At 41.7% G+C, this 15,122-nt stretch overlaps 1 protein-coding gene across 2 annotated transcripts in view; it reads right to left on the reverse strand.

The window, feature by feature from the left end:
- Positions 1-15,122, reverse strand: part of FAM65B (family with sequence similarity 65 member B) — a 92,411-nt gene that overhangs the window by 32,132 nt on the left and 45,157 nt on the right. For both annotated transcript variants that reach the window (XM_019544449.1, XM_019544458.1), the window contains exons 3-8: positions 13,327-13,482; positions 12,588-12,666; positions 12,295-12,318; positions 9,171-9,224; positions 5,578-5,727; positions 4,547-4,610 (exon numbers count right to left, since the gene is read on the reverse strand). In XM_019544449.1, coding sequence (XP_019399994.1) covers positions 4,547-4,610; positions 5,578-5,727; positions 9,171-9,224; positions 12,295-12,318; positions 12,588-12,666; positions 13,327-13,482 — 527 coding nt within the window. The remainder of the gene's footprint in view (positions 1-4,546; positions 4,611-5,577; positions 5,728-9,170; positions 9,225-12,294; positions 12,319-12,587; positions 12,667-13,326; positions 13,483-15,122) is intronic.

Below are 15,122 nucleotides of genomic sequence, written 5' to 3' on the forward strand. Positions count from 1 at the left end.
AACAGAGTGCTACTAATTGTACACATAGTTATACTTAGAGAGAGGCTGTTATGCTATATGCCTTTCATACTTGAAGTGTCTAGTTCTTGTCTGTAGGTGGCAGCAACCCTTCACAAGCCAATCCCATAGGCACTAGCTCTATGACCTGAAGATGTTTTTAGAATTTGATATAAAACTCCAACAAATGCTAATGCTGCCTTCCATGAACATTCAGAAACCATGCATTAGTCCTCAACTAATCATGAGATTAGCTTAGAAATAATATTTTGAAGCCATCAAGGCTCTCTTTATTTTTTTCTCTATTTTTAAGCCTTCAGGATTCACACTTTCAAGCTTTACTCTGCAACCAACAAGGGCTGGAAATTCTCTTTGAAAGAAAAAGGAAAAGAATCTAATGTAATTACAAGACTCCAGAAGTGGAGGTTTTAAGAAAAATGCCTAATAATATCACAAGGCTCAGGAGAGTTCCCAAAACAGATAAAAATACATTGCATATAGATTCAAATGATAAGGAGCAGAATTATTTATTTTATCTTATTTTCATAGATGCACAGACGTTAGACACAGAACTATTCTGTCTAGGTTTCCAGATCACACTTGTCACAGTATGCACATAGTATACACACAACCTCTGACTACAGCCTAATATATGTATATGGCTATACATATAGATATAGCCACTGGATGATGGATCTGGACCCAAATTTCCCCAATTCCTTTGTTCTTTTATTCATAAGGACCCTTCCCTTGCACTTCCTTGATGGTTTCTTTCACCAGACCACAGCACATCCTCCACTTTCTCCTCGCTACTCAGCAGAATAGTGCAGCTCTCTGCTTGATACTCATATTACCTCCTACTTTCTAATTTATTTATTGTTTATAAATAATTTACATTTACTAGCACTCTGCCCCCGGTTCCTTCTCCCCACTAGTGCTTTTATTAGCTAACTTGATCTCTGCTGGGATGACTCGCTGAAAGGTTCTGATGTAAATAAAAGGTCCTTTTTCTGCCAAAGAGAATGAAGGAGGGGGGAGAGAGGGTGGTTTAAAAATGTAGCTCCGTCTTTGTTTTTTAAACAAACCTGGTGAGAGGTAGTTGGCCTACCAGGCATTTGTTTGGGAAAGGAGACAGCACCATGCCTGTGATATTACAGTAGCCCATAACATTCAAGAAGCTCAACCTGTTTAGCTCAACAAAGAAAAAGCTGAGTGGTGACTTGCTCGTGGTTTACAGATACAGACTGGGGCAAGTGATGTTTTGATAATGGAGGGCTTTTCAGTGGCTGGACATTGAAGTTAAAAAGAAGCAAGGCGGACAGTTTTAACTGTGAGCAAAATTACCCGTCTGAACAGCTTAGCAGAAGCATTCTCCATTATTGGCAATTTGTAATTAAGACTGGATGCTTTTCTAGAAGACGTGCTATAGATTCAACAGAAATAAATTCAGGGAGATCCTCTGACATGGATTTATATATGAGCTCAGACTAGCTGATCACAGTGCTCACTTCTGACCTTGTAATTTATTCTCTGCTGTCATTCAACAGGCTGCAACTTCCTATTTTCAGGCAGGCCTGGAGAAGAATCCTAGAGAAGGTGCTTCCGGGAAGGGGCAGGGGGGACTTCTTATGATATATGATGCTGTTTTGTTAATCCTTGGAACACCAGCGTAGATCCCAATAGGAGGGCTAACCTTTCTGGCCGGGTCATTTTAGAACTGTGAAAAGTGATCGTGGCTGCTTTTTTTTTTTTTTTTTAACAGCATGTATTATGAAAATACTGCTAGTGCCTTTTACCTCCCACTAATGTTGTCCATGGCCTTCAATTAATGCATGTGAAAGAGAGTGGGGTCTTCCCCAGTGTTAATGCATGATGCACAAAATAAAACCAGCTTGCACTGAAACAATGGAAAAGGGTTAAAGTTCGGAGTTCCACCCTCAGAGTTACTTGGATATGCCACAGTGTCTGTGTCCACACGAGACACTTACTGCACAATAGCTTGTTACTACTGTGCAGTAGCACTGTGGGGCATGAACTGTGACAAGGTGCTACTGTGCAGTAGTAATGAGCTACTGTGCAGTCAGCATCACCACAAAGCCATGCGGGGAAGCTACTGCGCAATAGCTCTGGTTATTGCATGGTCATTTAGTACTTGGATATGCAAGTATTAAATGACTGCACAGTAAGTGCACAGTCAGTGTCTCATGTAGATGCAACCAGTGTCACAAACACAGTGTTGCTTTATACCCTGTATTTTCTAGTGCTGTTGCTGTTTGAAAGGTCCAGTAGCGCCTCTGACTGAATTTAATCATCTATGGCAGCGGTTCCCAAACTCGGACCCATTGCGCACCACCAATTTAAAACAATACATTCTTAAGTGCCACCAGCAAATTTTTCAGTTCAATCTTAAGTACCACCCGCAAATTTTTGTCATATAAAGTAATTAGTGTAAATCTGTACCACTGACAGGTTGTACCACTGTTGTGTGCATACCACAGATTGGGAACCACTGATCTATGGGATGATTTCTGTTGAAAAGATGAAACTATCCTATGGAAAATCTTAAATATCTTAACTAGAAAATATTCTGATTTTGTTCTAGTCTACCCTGCACTACAGTTCTGCCTGCAAAACTGAGGCTCTGCCACCACCTGATACTCAATAGAAGACACATGTAGGCACTTTCTGGGCATTTTGTCAGCTGCCATGTTCCCTTCAACAGCAATAGCAGATGTCTTTCCAGGAAGCTGTCTGTGTCCTGGTACCACAGCTGCTGAATGGAGCCATGCAAAGCTGCCATTAGAGGGCATGCACTCTAATGGCTTGGCTGTGGTGGCTGCTACCTGGCAGCAGCGCAGCATAAGTATGAACACGGCCTACATACTCTTCCTCATCCTCAGAAGAGGGACTTCTGCTAGTAATCAGGATTTGTATTTATGACTACTATATGCCAGCTTATTTTTCCCTATTTAAGTACATGGTATGAAAAATCAAGCTTCAGTAGGGTTTCCGTTCATTTTACTGGAAGATATGAATATTTAATAAGTGAAGGATCAAGTCTTTGAAGCCATGTCATTTGTGATGCCATCTCTAGCATAAGCAACAAAGAGGTCAAACCCAGAAGTGTGTGCATCTACAATCAGGAAACTCCAGCAGGAACTCTGATTGCCAGAACAAGCTTTTGCAGTGCTTGTCCTAGTCACTGGCACAGTGTCTCCACATAGCAATTTTAGGGCAACCGGGGGGGAGGGGGGACAGCCTAAATGCTTTTATTGTTATACCAAAGTGTACTGGTAGACTACTATTTCACCTGTAGTTCCCCACTGAAAGCAGGGACTTTTAAATGTGAGGCATTGCAAGGATGAAGTTGGAAGACTAACCAACCCAACCTAGTTGCCACTTTTCATCTTTGCTGGGAGTAAATCATTGCAGACTGCACCAATTCAGCTTGACCTTATCTAAATAGAGCTCTCGTCTCAGGTGCTATAACCAACTGATAGAACTAATGCTTGTAAAAGACTGGTAGCATGTGGAAGTACAGTGTTGTACATGAATAGCAAGCTCAGGATCCTCCAACCAATGGTTTTTGCAACGTCCTTTTACCCAGTGTGGATGGGAACCTATGTAGTTTCCTAATTTGAAATAAGGAGTTAAATTTTTTTTTAAAGATTTTGTTTTCATGTAGAGAAGCATAAAGTTAGAAGGAACCTCAAGGGCTGCCCCCTGCATATAAGCAGCATTTATGTTTTAATGATCACAATTGATGACAACAAAGAGAAACATGATATACAAGTAGAACTGAATCTAACAGATTTTTTTCCTAGTTTTTTTGCTCTAAGACCCTGAGTCTTAAAAACACTTTTGACACCTAATGAGTCAGTAAGATTGTCAAAGGATGTCTATTTCAGTAAGACTGGCTTCAGGTAAAAACTACTTCTATTGTATTCAGAGTCATTAATCAGTGAAAGAAGTCAGACCTCTACCATAAAAAAGACGTGTCTTAAGATCGAAAGGGGGAATATCCTCTTGACCTAGATGAGTTGTTAAAATGTAAGACACCACAACCCTTCAAATTTTGCTTAAAAAAAAAAATCAGACTCTGTAAATGGAAAGTGACTTTGAAAACGCTGGTATCGAATTAAGAACATATCTTAAAATTCAGTTCCATGGGCATGACAGTTTCTTAGTTATAAAAGTTGGACAGTTACAAAAATAGAGGCAAAAGATCACAGTAGTCTTAGAAATTGCATTGCTTTGGCTATCAAAATGAGTGTGTGATGTAGTCTAATTAGCCCCTTCTCTCAAAAATCAGAAGAATGATCATTGAAGAGCTCACTGTGCAACTTTGATGTTCATATCTGTGTGATCCATTCCATTGGGCGTAGGTGTAAGTCACCGTTTTGAACGCTCAGAAATTGATGTGATGGGAAAAACAAACCTACCGTACATTAAACCTAAATTAGCTTGTGCTCTCAAAGCTTTCAGGAATGCATACAGAGAGCTCTTGCAGTTCTGTTCATGCAGAGAAGGGGAGGGGGGAAGTAATTACCTTTCATCTTGATGCAAAACTCCCCCAATAGGCTTTCCAGTTCTACTTCAATGGTACACATGTTCTGTGTTGGAAAACAGAAGATTGACATCAGACCAACCCCCACTTCTGACTTTTAAAGGAGTATTTGGAAACTGTTGGCTAGGTAAAAATAAGTATTTTCAAATTATAATCAATATGTCAAGTGTGCCCTGGGGTAGACAGGTGTACAGCTCAGTGGATTTCAGGACAGCAAGGTTTGCTTTACTTCACAGCTGAATCTAGCCAAACATTCTTTTTTTTTGCACTGGAAGAAGGGTATAAACTGGTTACTTTTCTTCTCTCTTGCTCCATCGAGGACATGTACCAAAGTGACTCTTAACTTGTTTTTTATATTTCAAAATATATGGAATACAGCATGAAAGTGGCTGTATGGAGAGATGGGCACTGTGGACACTACCAAATGCTTTTTCTATATCAGAGGAGATTGCAATGGCCTACAAGCTGTTATAGCTGTAATGCTACTAAAACCTTTTCCATATCACCTTCCTGTTAATGAAATACATTTGACCATAATGAATAAGACCAGAAAAGATATAGCAGATGGCTTTACATTAATGGGTTTCCAGCTAGTGGGGACTAAAATGTACTGTTCGGTTACTGAAAGCTATTAAGACTCAGTTGGAATACAGGTGCATTCAGGATAGATTTAGGCTTTTTTTCTGCCCAGTGGCCCCAGTGTACATGTTTAGATAGTGATATTGGTATTGGTATGCTGCAACATAAATGTCATTTAGAGCACTGTGACTACTTCATTCGTTCTGATCTACAGTGTAAAGCATGTATTTACAGTTCTCCAAATGTCCCAGAGAATTGGATGGGCCTGTTTTTCATTTGCTTCTGTTCAGTCACATTTTACAAAACAGAAAGTAAATTATCTGACCTATAGACACCACTTGGAAGTCCTTATTCAGTCAAAATTCCCATAAAAACAATAACAATGCACCTGAGGGAATTCTGTGTCGGCCTGGGCCAAACAGGTCAGCACCTACCTCTGTGTACTCCTTGTAACTTCTGTTGATTTCAGACAGACTCTCTCGAGCTGCTTTGCTGGCAGGAGACATTGCAAATGCTTGCTTCATTTTGCTGGCACCATCACAGAGTCGTCTTTGGATACAATAGGCTTCATACAGCTCATCCACCTGGTAAGGGAAATGAACGTGGTTTAAACAAAACAAAAAGGGCTGGGGGGGAGGGGATCCAAAGAAACCATCAAATCATTTATTTTATTAACAGAAGCTGAAATGAAGATGACCCATGTATTTTATCCCAGAAACACTAATGGGGTAAACAGTTCTATTTTTGTGTATATATATGTTGCATGATAATGAAGTTTCCTCTATAATCTTATTATGGCAACAACAGAGACATTTAGCAGTTCTTACCTTCGTTCTTCACACCTCTAGCCAGTTTCTTGGTTTGTCTGGGATTCATAGTATTCTCTAAAGCTCTTTCAAAGTAAATATAAAGTTTCCAAAAGATCTTGGCTTTGACATCCCTGGATGACTAATGTCATAGTGAAATACTGTCTTCCCCACAAAGTACAGTCTTCCCCACAATGTACCACTAGACTGCAGTGGAGGAGCTCTAGTTAAAAGTTGTGTCCCTGTTTCTAAATGGAAGTGTGACCCAAATGACAGCACCAATAGCATTTTCAATGATGTGAACACTAAGATGTGAACTGGGAGCATTATACCGTATAACATTGCTTCCACTGTCGTTTGTATGAGTGGTTCTCAGTACTGATCAGTCACCTTCTAAAAATCACGTCCCTTCAGTGTCACAGATAGGTACCCAAAAATCACTAATTGCTTTTGGAAATCTTGGTCCAAGTCACTGCCATTGCTGGTTAGGCTTGGACTATAACCTAGCTGAAAAAAGCTCTGTATCCTAATAGTAATTATTTGTGTTTATTCTGCACTCCAATTTATTCGATCTTTTACAGCCGTGCACTGTAAGCACACATTTATTATTGCGCTGCTGTTTTCTGGGACCTTACAGTAACGCAACTTTCCCTTTTGTGTGTTCAAACAGCCTCCTAATTTGGTGGTCATTTCATTTTAAGAGCTGCAGATTTAACTTCAGCAGAAGAAAATGAAAGAGTGCTGTCACATTTCCCATTGATGCAGGACAATGTTCAGTTTTTACCTAGACCAGAAGCTCTCAACTGGGGCATTGTTGCATCTATACCTTTTCAGGGATGCCATGGTGCAGGGACTGCCAGTGCAGCGGCCAGGTGGAACTGCACCTCGTACACAGCCAGATGGAGGAGCACATGCTCCTGCTTCATCCCTATGCAGTGTCTCCTGGCAAGTGGAACTGTCCCGTGCCCCTCTGTTTCTGGAAAGAGTGTTGAGGGTAGGGGCAGACCCAGAAGGCTGTGGTAAAAGCAGGCGTTCCTGCTACAGTTTATCCAGTCTGGCTTTGCACAAGGCAAACGGGGCAGTCCCACCACCAACACGGCTGTGGCAACAGCAACACCCCAGTTGAGAAGAACACAAGCAAGCGGAGGCAGCATGACTCTGGTTCTCACCCAGGGTGTCTCCAAATTAAAAAAAAAAAAAAAAAAAAGTTATAGAGGGGTGCCCTAAATCTGAAAAGGTTAATCTGAAAATGTTGAGAACCACTGACCTAGGTTAAGATGCTTTTGTTTTATCCTTTACTATGTGGTGACTTAAATGCTGATTGATCCGGAGTGGATTTTTCAGCAAAAGTGATCTCAATTAAAATGTGCATTAGCCTGGCTTCATGTACTGACTCTGTCACTGTAGTATGTGTCTACAGTAGCAATTTGTCTGACTCAGAATCACAGATCTGAAAAGCCCCAAATTCAGGCATGTCCAGCTTTATCTCTCATGTAAATATTGTGGCTTGTTTATAGGGAGACTGGGAATGATCCCACCTCATCCCACTGTGGCAGCTTCAGAAATTTTTTATAAGGCTGCTTAGGATTCATAATGGCTATTGTAATGCATCTGAAGAACCTCCAATTAATAGAGGAGACAGTCTCCAAGTGGACTACTTCAACAAAGAGGGATGGAAGCAAAAGTAACCTTATTAGCACTTGAGAATTACAAAGCAAACCTTTCTGACAATCAAGTCCCCTACACTTAATCTTTTCAGCCAGCAGCCCTCCAGTATCCATTCTGAAGAGCTGCTATAAATGTCACTTGCTGTTTGCTTCTCCAGTCAGGGTGAGGCATGGGTGGATCTGCATGTGTGAGTATGGTTAAGACCAATATTTCTGCTAGTGCAAAATCTACCACCTATACTTCCTGTTTTCTTGCTTTATTTCCTGTACAAAATGATAACTCAGTAACAGGGTGTTGCTGTTAACAGAAGACAGCACACTTTGTCCTTGGGGTGAAAGATTGTGTTGTGTCTAGCTATTTTGAAACAGAAGAGTTTGATGTTGTAAACGTGTCTTTTACAATGTTATATTTAGTTGTCACTGTCTGTTATGGAGCAGTAAACTAACACAAGAGAAGGCTGAGAGGGGACCTGGTGGCTGTCTACAAACTTACCGGGGGGACCAGTGGGGAATGGGAGAAACCCTGTTTCCCTGAGCACCTCCTGGAGTAACAAGGAATAATGGCCATAAGTTGTTTGAGAGTAGGTTCAGGCTGGACATTAGAAGGCACTACTTCATTGTCAGGGCGGCTAGGATCTGGAACCACCATCCAAGGGAAGTGGTGCTGGCTCCTACCCTGGGGGTCTTTAAGAGGAGGCTTGATGATTACCTGGCTGGGGTCATATAAGCCCAGTTTTCTCTCCTGCCCAGGGCAGGGGGTCGGACTTGATGATCTACTTAGGTCCCTTCTGACCCTACATCTATGACTATGAATCTATGAACACTGTGCAAGTAAACTGTTCCTCTTACGTTTAATGCCTCTTTTTATTTCTATTATAAACACAAAAATTGCTAGCTCTGAACAGGATGGAGTGGGATGGACTTGAATAGAAAATTGTGCTTCAGTCTGTAATTTGGGGGTGCAGGTTACTAGCAAGGAAATGCTTGGTTTTGGGGGGAGAGCTTCAGTCTATTTCCTGACTATTTTTTTCACAGTGTGAGGATGAGAACAATCAAATGAGAGTGTTTGAAATGCCTTGTTATACCTGAGTGTAAGCAGCACATGTGGTTTTTAAGTAAGTCTGAATAGAAATTTATCCATCATATGAATTCATTAATTTGTCAAATTGGAGGGGAAATATAACTGATAGCTGTCAGATTTTGTAGGTAAAAATTAACAACTTAACTGTGCAAGTGTCTTTTTATCTATACCATAGAAATTAATGTTTTAAGATACTGGTTTTCCATCATGGGCCTGACTTCATATTCCTGGACAGCCATTGTCAGTTGCATGTTTGCTGTGCATGTAGAACTGGTAGATCACAGAGATTTTTATAGCTTTTTAAAACCTCTTCTTTTCCTCCGACTCCTGTCACTGCAGAGCTTAAACTGTGTTTAGGAGAAGCTTAGGCAAGGAAGTCTGTCTGGATTAGAAAGTCTAATAGTAACCAAAGGTTGTTTTCTTAATAACATTAAAAGCAGATGCAAATGAAAGATGATAGGACTGTTTATTACCTGACTAATGTGGAACTCCAATCTTCTCATATATCTTTCAATTGCTTTGATTTGCTGAAAAAAATGGGAATTGAAACATTTTTAGATGAGTCATCTGATTGCATTTTGTATCGATTTTGACTGAAATCTTCTCTTTAATTTTTCCCTAAAATGCAAAGCATTTCAGAAAGATGTTTCCCCATAAATGAAAAGTGAGATGCTTCATCTTATTATCATTATATGTTTACTCAAAAGTAGGGATAATTTTACCCCCCTCCAAAATTCAAAAACCCATTCTCATCCTTTCCAGATTTTTTTCTGGTTTACCAGTCAATTGGAAATGGATTTTTTTGTGTGTGAGAGAAATGTATTGTTATATTTAAAAATTTCCAATTTTTTTTCTGTAAAAAATTGGGGTTTACCATAATATTTTTTGAAACACTGGCCATTGTTGGCTTTAATTCTTTCATGGAAAATCCCAAATATTTTCATAAGACTATTGGGAGAAAAATAACATTGTTTCAAGGTTTTTGTGGAGCTTGAAGGAACTGTATTTTGCATTTGATCATGCCTGTACAGAACAGAGACACTCTGAGGATTCGGTGTACCATTGTGTCATAGGGCACACACACCTATGCTGAAGTGTTCTATTAATTATTTTGGCTCTTTCTTGATTAGAGAGATTGTGTCAGATAGCCTTTCCAGACTCTAGATCTGGCTTGATGGCCAGGGTTGAGGCAGAGTGAGGTTGTTTGTTCTGACCTCCTACACAGGTCTTGGGTGTAATGTGGGGGTTCTGTGTAATCTGATAAAGAAGCTTATTGATGTTACTAGGACTTGTTGACTGACTCCTCAGGGTTTGATCCCCTCCCACTGAAGCCATGACAAGTTGCCCTGGCCTGCTGACCTGTAAGTATCTGGAAGAAGAAAGGCTGATTGCAAGCAGCCAGCATGGATTTAGGAAAAACAAATAGTGTCAATCAAACCCGATTTTCTTTAATAAAGTAACTACTTGGGTGGATGGAGGAAATGCTGTGGATAGAGCATATCTGGACTTCAGCAATGCTTTTGACAGAGTCCTACACAATGTTCTCATAAACAAATTTGGAGAAATATGGGCTGGATAAAGCTACAAGGTGGATAGATAACTGGCTTGATAGCTGCAAGCAAAGGGTAATTATTAACAGGTCAATATCAGAATGGCAGGAGATTTCAAATGAAGTCCCCAGGGGTCTATCCTGGCCCCAGTTCTGGTCAATGCGTTTATTAATTATATGAATGCTAGCATAGAAAGTTTCTTGAGCAAGTTTGTAGATGACATGAAACTAGGAAGGATTGTGAATACGTTGGAGGATGTGAGCATAGTTCAGAAGGATCTTGACAGGTTGGAAAGCTGCGCTAGTAATAATGGGATGAAGTTCAATGTGGACAACTGCAAAGTGGAGTAATGAGGAGTAATCATAAGTAGGGCTGTGTGAAGCTTTGGTCACCAATTGGATTCAGAGGAGATTCAGCCTGATTTGGCAGCTTAATCTCCAAATCTGAATTGAATCAAGAGACCCATTAATCTCTCCAAATCAAATCGGAACCCTCCAAATCAATTTGGAGAGATTGAATGATTCAGCTATAGACACAGCTTTATACTTTTTTTTTCTATGTACCTCGAGGTACCAGGCACGGCTTGTGAATGCTGATATGGTGGGGTGGATGAAGCATCCCACAGGAGTGTCGGGGGAGTGGAGGGAGGGTCCCTTACACACTTAGCAGTGGCCCTGTAAGTGGACCAGAAGTACTTGTGGTCTACTTCCGGGTCCGCTGCAGAGCACACGGGACCCCCTGGCTCAGCGACTGGTGCCCTGTGTCTGGGGGGGCACCCGGGGTCCTCTTGTGGCTGATTGCTGAGCTGGGGGGGCTGGGGACCCTCCCATGCTCCCATGAGATGCTCCATCCACCCCACCATCTCAGAGTACATGAGCTGCACCTGGTACCTTGAGGTATGTAGAAAAAAAACATATAAAGCCATGTCTATGGCAAAATCACTGATTCTCTGAATCAGAATCAAATCTTCAGATTCAGCCCAATTGAATCAGGACAGTGACCTAAATCAGCAAGTTGAATCACTGTCTCCCAGATCGGGCCGTATCTGAATCGAATACTGCCCGCTTCACACCCCTAATCAAAAGCATAAATACAAAATGAGAGACATCTAGCTGGGCTGGGGCACACACTTGCATGCACATGGGCATTCAGCCCCCAACCCCAGCCTTGGATTAACTCCAAGAGGCTCCGAGATCTACCAGTGGATTGAGATCCACTGGTTGGTGACCACTGTCCTAGAGGCACCAGATACTGGCTGGAGATTTTGACTGGGGTGTGCCAGTGCTAAAACCAAAGAGGAGGTTACTTGCTAGAGGGTCTTGCCCTCCTGCGCAGGGTCAGATTGATCAGCAGGAATACTGGTTTTCTCTGATAAAAAAAAATCCCCAATTTTCAGATTTAAAAAAGTAACCCCAAATCCACATTTTTCTAGCTAGCTAGATATAGATATAGATATAGTGCTGTTTCATTTTAATCATGGGAAAATGTGGATTTGGGGTTACTTTTTTTTATCTGAAAATTGGTGATTCTTTTATCAGAGAGAACTAGGAGCCCTGCTGATCATCATATTTAGGGGCAGGAAGGAATTTTACCCCATGGTTAAATTGGTATGGACCGTGGGGGTTTTTGCCTTCCTCTGTAATGGGGAGCCTGGTCCTCTACCTGGCACCTCTCGAACACATACAGTGACAACATTTTATAGAAGCAGGACACTGGCTGCTGTAGTTCTCCTGCTTTACCTGTGGCAGGTTAGGGTGTTAGGTCTATGTTTTGTCAGGGCTGAGGGCAGTCTGAGTTAGAGCTTAGATCATGGTTGTATGGCATGGTTTGGACAGGGATGATCTTGCCTTAGCAGGGGGTTGGACAAGATGACTTCTGGAGGTCCCTTCCCTTCCAGCCCGGCTTCTCTATGACTCTGTGACCTCCTCTCCCCCTCAGAACTTTGATTGAATTAAGGATTCAAGCCAGCTGTGTCCACATTAGAGTACGTAGCATTTTTAAATGTAATGTTTTCATTGTGGCACCAATGCCCAGGATGGTAACGTACCTTATCTAGATCATACAGCACTCCCTGCAATAAAGAAAATTGAGATAATTAACTTCAGCATCACATTATTGAATACTGTTCTGTCAATGTTTTAGACCAGTTATATTTCACTAGCTGGAATTCAGAACATGAGCGCAGATGGGAGCTCACTATTAGGAGTCCACAGAGCTGTATGAAAGGCCAGCTTTCTCTATCCCTCTCCCCTGTCTCTTTGATACCTGGAAAAGGTTATCCTTCATCTGCATGATTAGTAAATAACACTTAATTTTTCTGAATTGTGGGATAACACATACCAGGCGGGAGTTTCTTTTCATGTCTTTTAACTGAGTAGTCAACTTATCCAGCTCTGTCTGGTGAACTTCCAGATACTCACTGCAAATACAAACCAGAAAGAGAATCATGAGCTCTAGCGCATTCCAGCAGAGAGTAATTGCTGACCTCTGAAAGAGGAAGATTTGTGCAACAAATGAATGTTCTTGATATCAGCTGGTTTAACACACTTATAAGCAGGAAAACACATTCATATGGTCTTGAATATAAGAATGTATCTCCCTAGTACTTCAAATGTGGAACCCCAAGTCGCCATACCATAAAACCAGACAATAGGAGCTGCTGTTGGATAACAGGTTAATTTTTTCAAATGCACTGAACTGCTGGCTTTTGAGTGAACTAATCTGCCATTTAGTTTGTGCGCTGCCTCTAATCACTGCTTTTGTACTGCAGAGGTATTGCTATCTTCTGTGAGGCTCTCTTGTGTTACATCATGGTACCCATGAGGCAAATGTAGAGCAAAAAATATAAGAAGAAATCCTAGCCGTGTTAGAGTGGCAGTTTTGCCACTGACTTTACTGGAGTCAGGATTTTACTACAAGTGTTCTTGTTTTCCATATGAGAGCGGGTTTAATGCTCAAGAGCAGAAGCAAGTTGTTTGATTTACTTGCATATGAGTGAGGATTTCTGCTCCCAAGATGCACTTTTTAAACCCAAAGTAGTAAAGAGAGTGTCAGCATCCACAGTAATAAAAGCTCTTACTCCAGTCCATTCTTTAAGGCCCTGTAGACCTCTTCCATCCTTTTTGGCTGGGGCTCTTTGGGCATGCTGCTGTTCTTATGTCCCAAGTTATGCATTTTCTTCGCCTTTGCTTGGGGCTTCTTGAGCGCAGAGGAATTTTCAATGAAGGAATTACATCTGCAAAATGAACATTAAAAAAACCCAAAACAATAAAACAGCCAGCTGTAAGTTGGGATGTTCTCAAAGGACTGTAATATCCTGAGGGAATTGTTCTGACAGTCTTCTGGCTGAAAGCAATCTGCTTATATGTCTGCCTGTTGGAGGACTGTGCTTGTTTACAGATTAATAGGTCTGAGCAGTTCTGTACACAAGCTACCAGTGTTTGATGTGCCAGTCACTGAGACATTAATAAACACTCCCTTAAGCCTGAGGCTAGCCTCTGTCAGACACCCCTGTACATCTTATACCATGCTTTTCTCATCTGACACTGCCCAGGAAAACAGCAACAGGTCAGGTGATGGAAACAAGGGTATTTTTAGTCATATAAAACTATGCGCTCCAGAATACTAAATTACATTGTTTTACATTATGCGTTTATATAGTGTCTGGTACAGTGGTGCTCTGATCCCAGTCCCAGCATCCAGAAACCAATGTATTGCAAATAATAATTTTGCTATGTTTTTATAAATCATTTTTTCTCCCTCAAATAAAGGTTTGACTGGAGAAAACTGCCCCAGAATTGTTGTTTCCTGGTTGATTGACTTCCTAGCACTTAGATTTTTACATATGCTCCGGGGTGGGGATGGTGCTTTAATTAGAGCAGGTCACGGGAGCTGCTCTAATTAAAGCACCCAGTGTCTTGCGTATTCAGTGTTCCATGCTTCAACATGGCAGTGGGGGTGCTTGTTTGATGAGCTTTAGTTAAAGCATCCCTGACGCCACGTTAAAGCATGGGAACGCTGAATACATGTGATGCCAAGGCTGTCAGAGCATGCTAGTGTGACGGGCTAGTGTGACGGGGTTTTGAAGGGGCAAAAGATAATTGGAGGACTTGGGATTCCCTTTCCACACCAATCAGGCCCCAGAGACTCCCCCCCTCCCACCCCCCCATGTCCCAGTTGGCTCCTTAGGTCACCTGGGGTGGGATAAAAGGGGCAGCGTGGGCTGACTTAGGGAAGAGACCAGTGAGAGACAAGAAGGAAGGAGCTTCACAGAGCTGGCAAGAGCTGAGTCAGCGGGGCAGGAGCAGCGCCCTGGAAGAGCCTGAAAGACCCTCAGCAGTGCCACGTGCGACCAGCAGGAGAGGCTCTCCACCGGGCTCTAGGATCCTCTACGAGAGGCTGCAGTCAGCAGGAGAGGCTTGCCCCGCTGTAGCAAGGATCTAAGCAGAGAGTCCCTACACTTCCCACAATGCTTGTGCACCTGCTTTGATCCCTTCAATTGGAAAGGGGGTACCTGTTGGAGCACCACCTGGGTTACACTAATTAGCACACTCCAGCAGACTCAACTGCATCTGCTTCAACATATTTTAATTGCTGCATGTTAGAGCAGGCATTGGGCACATGTATAGGTGCCTTTGGATTTTACATAACTTAACTCAAATGTACTTATTCGATCCAAAAGAAGTTAGGAACTGGTTGTCACAATGAAAGTCTCATTCAAAGCCCAAACCACACTTTAGCAGTTGCAGGCAAAAGTCCAGGGTAAGGAGAGATTTTGGGGCCAAATCTGCTTTATTACTGGTATCAATTTGCAATAGCTCCATGGCTTTGACTTGATAGCAGTTTAACTGAAAGAAAGGTGTCTTTTTGCCTTTT

This window comes from Crocodylus porosus, unplaced genomic scaffold (assembly GCF_001723895.1).
Source record: "Crocodylus porosus isolate Cpor-Errol unplaced genomic scaffold, CroPor_comp1, whole genome shotgun sequence".
In the NCBI taxonomy this organism is placed as follows: Eukaryota; Metazoa; Chordata; order Crocodylia; family Crocodylidae; genus Crocodylus; species Crocodylus porosus.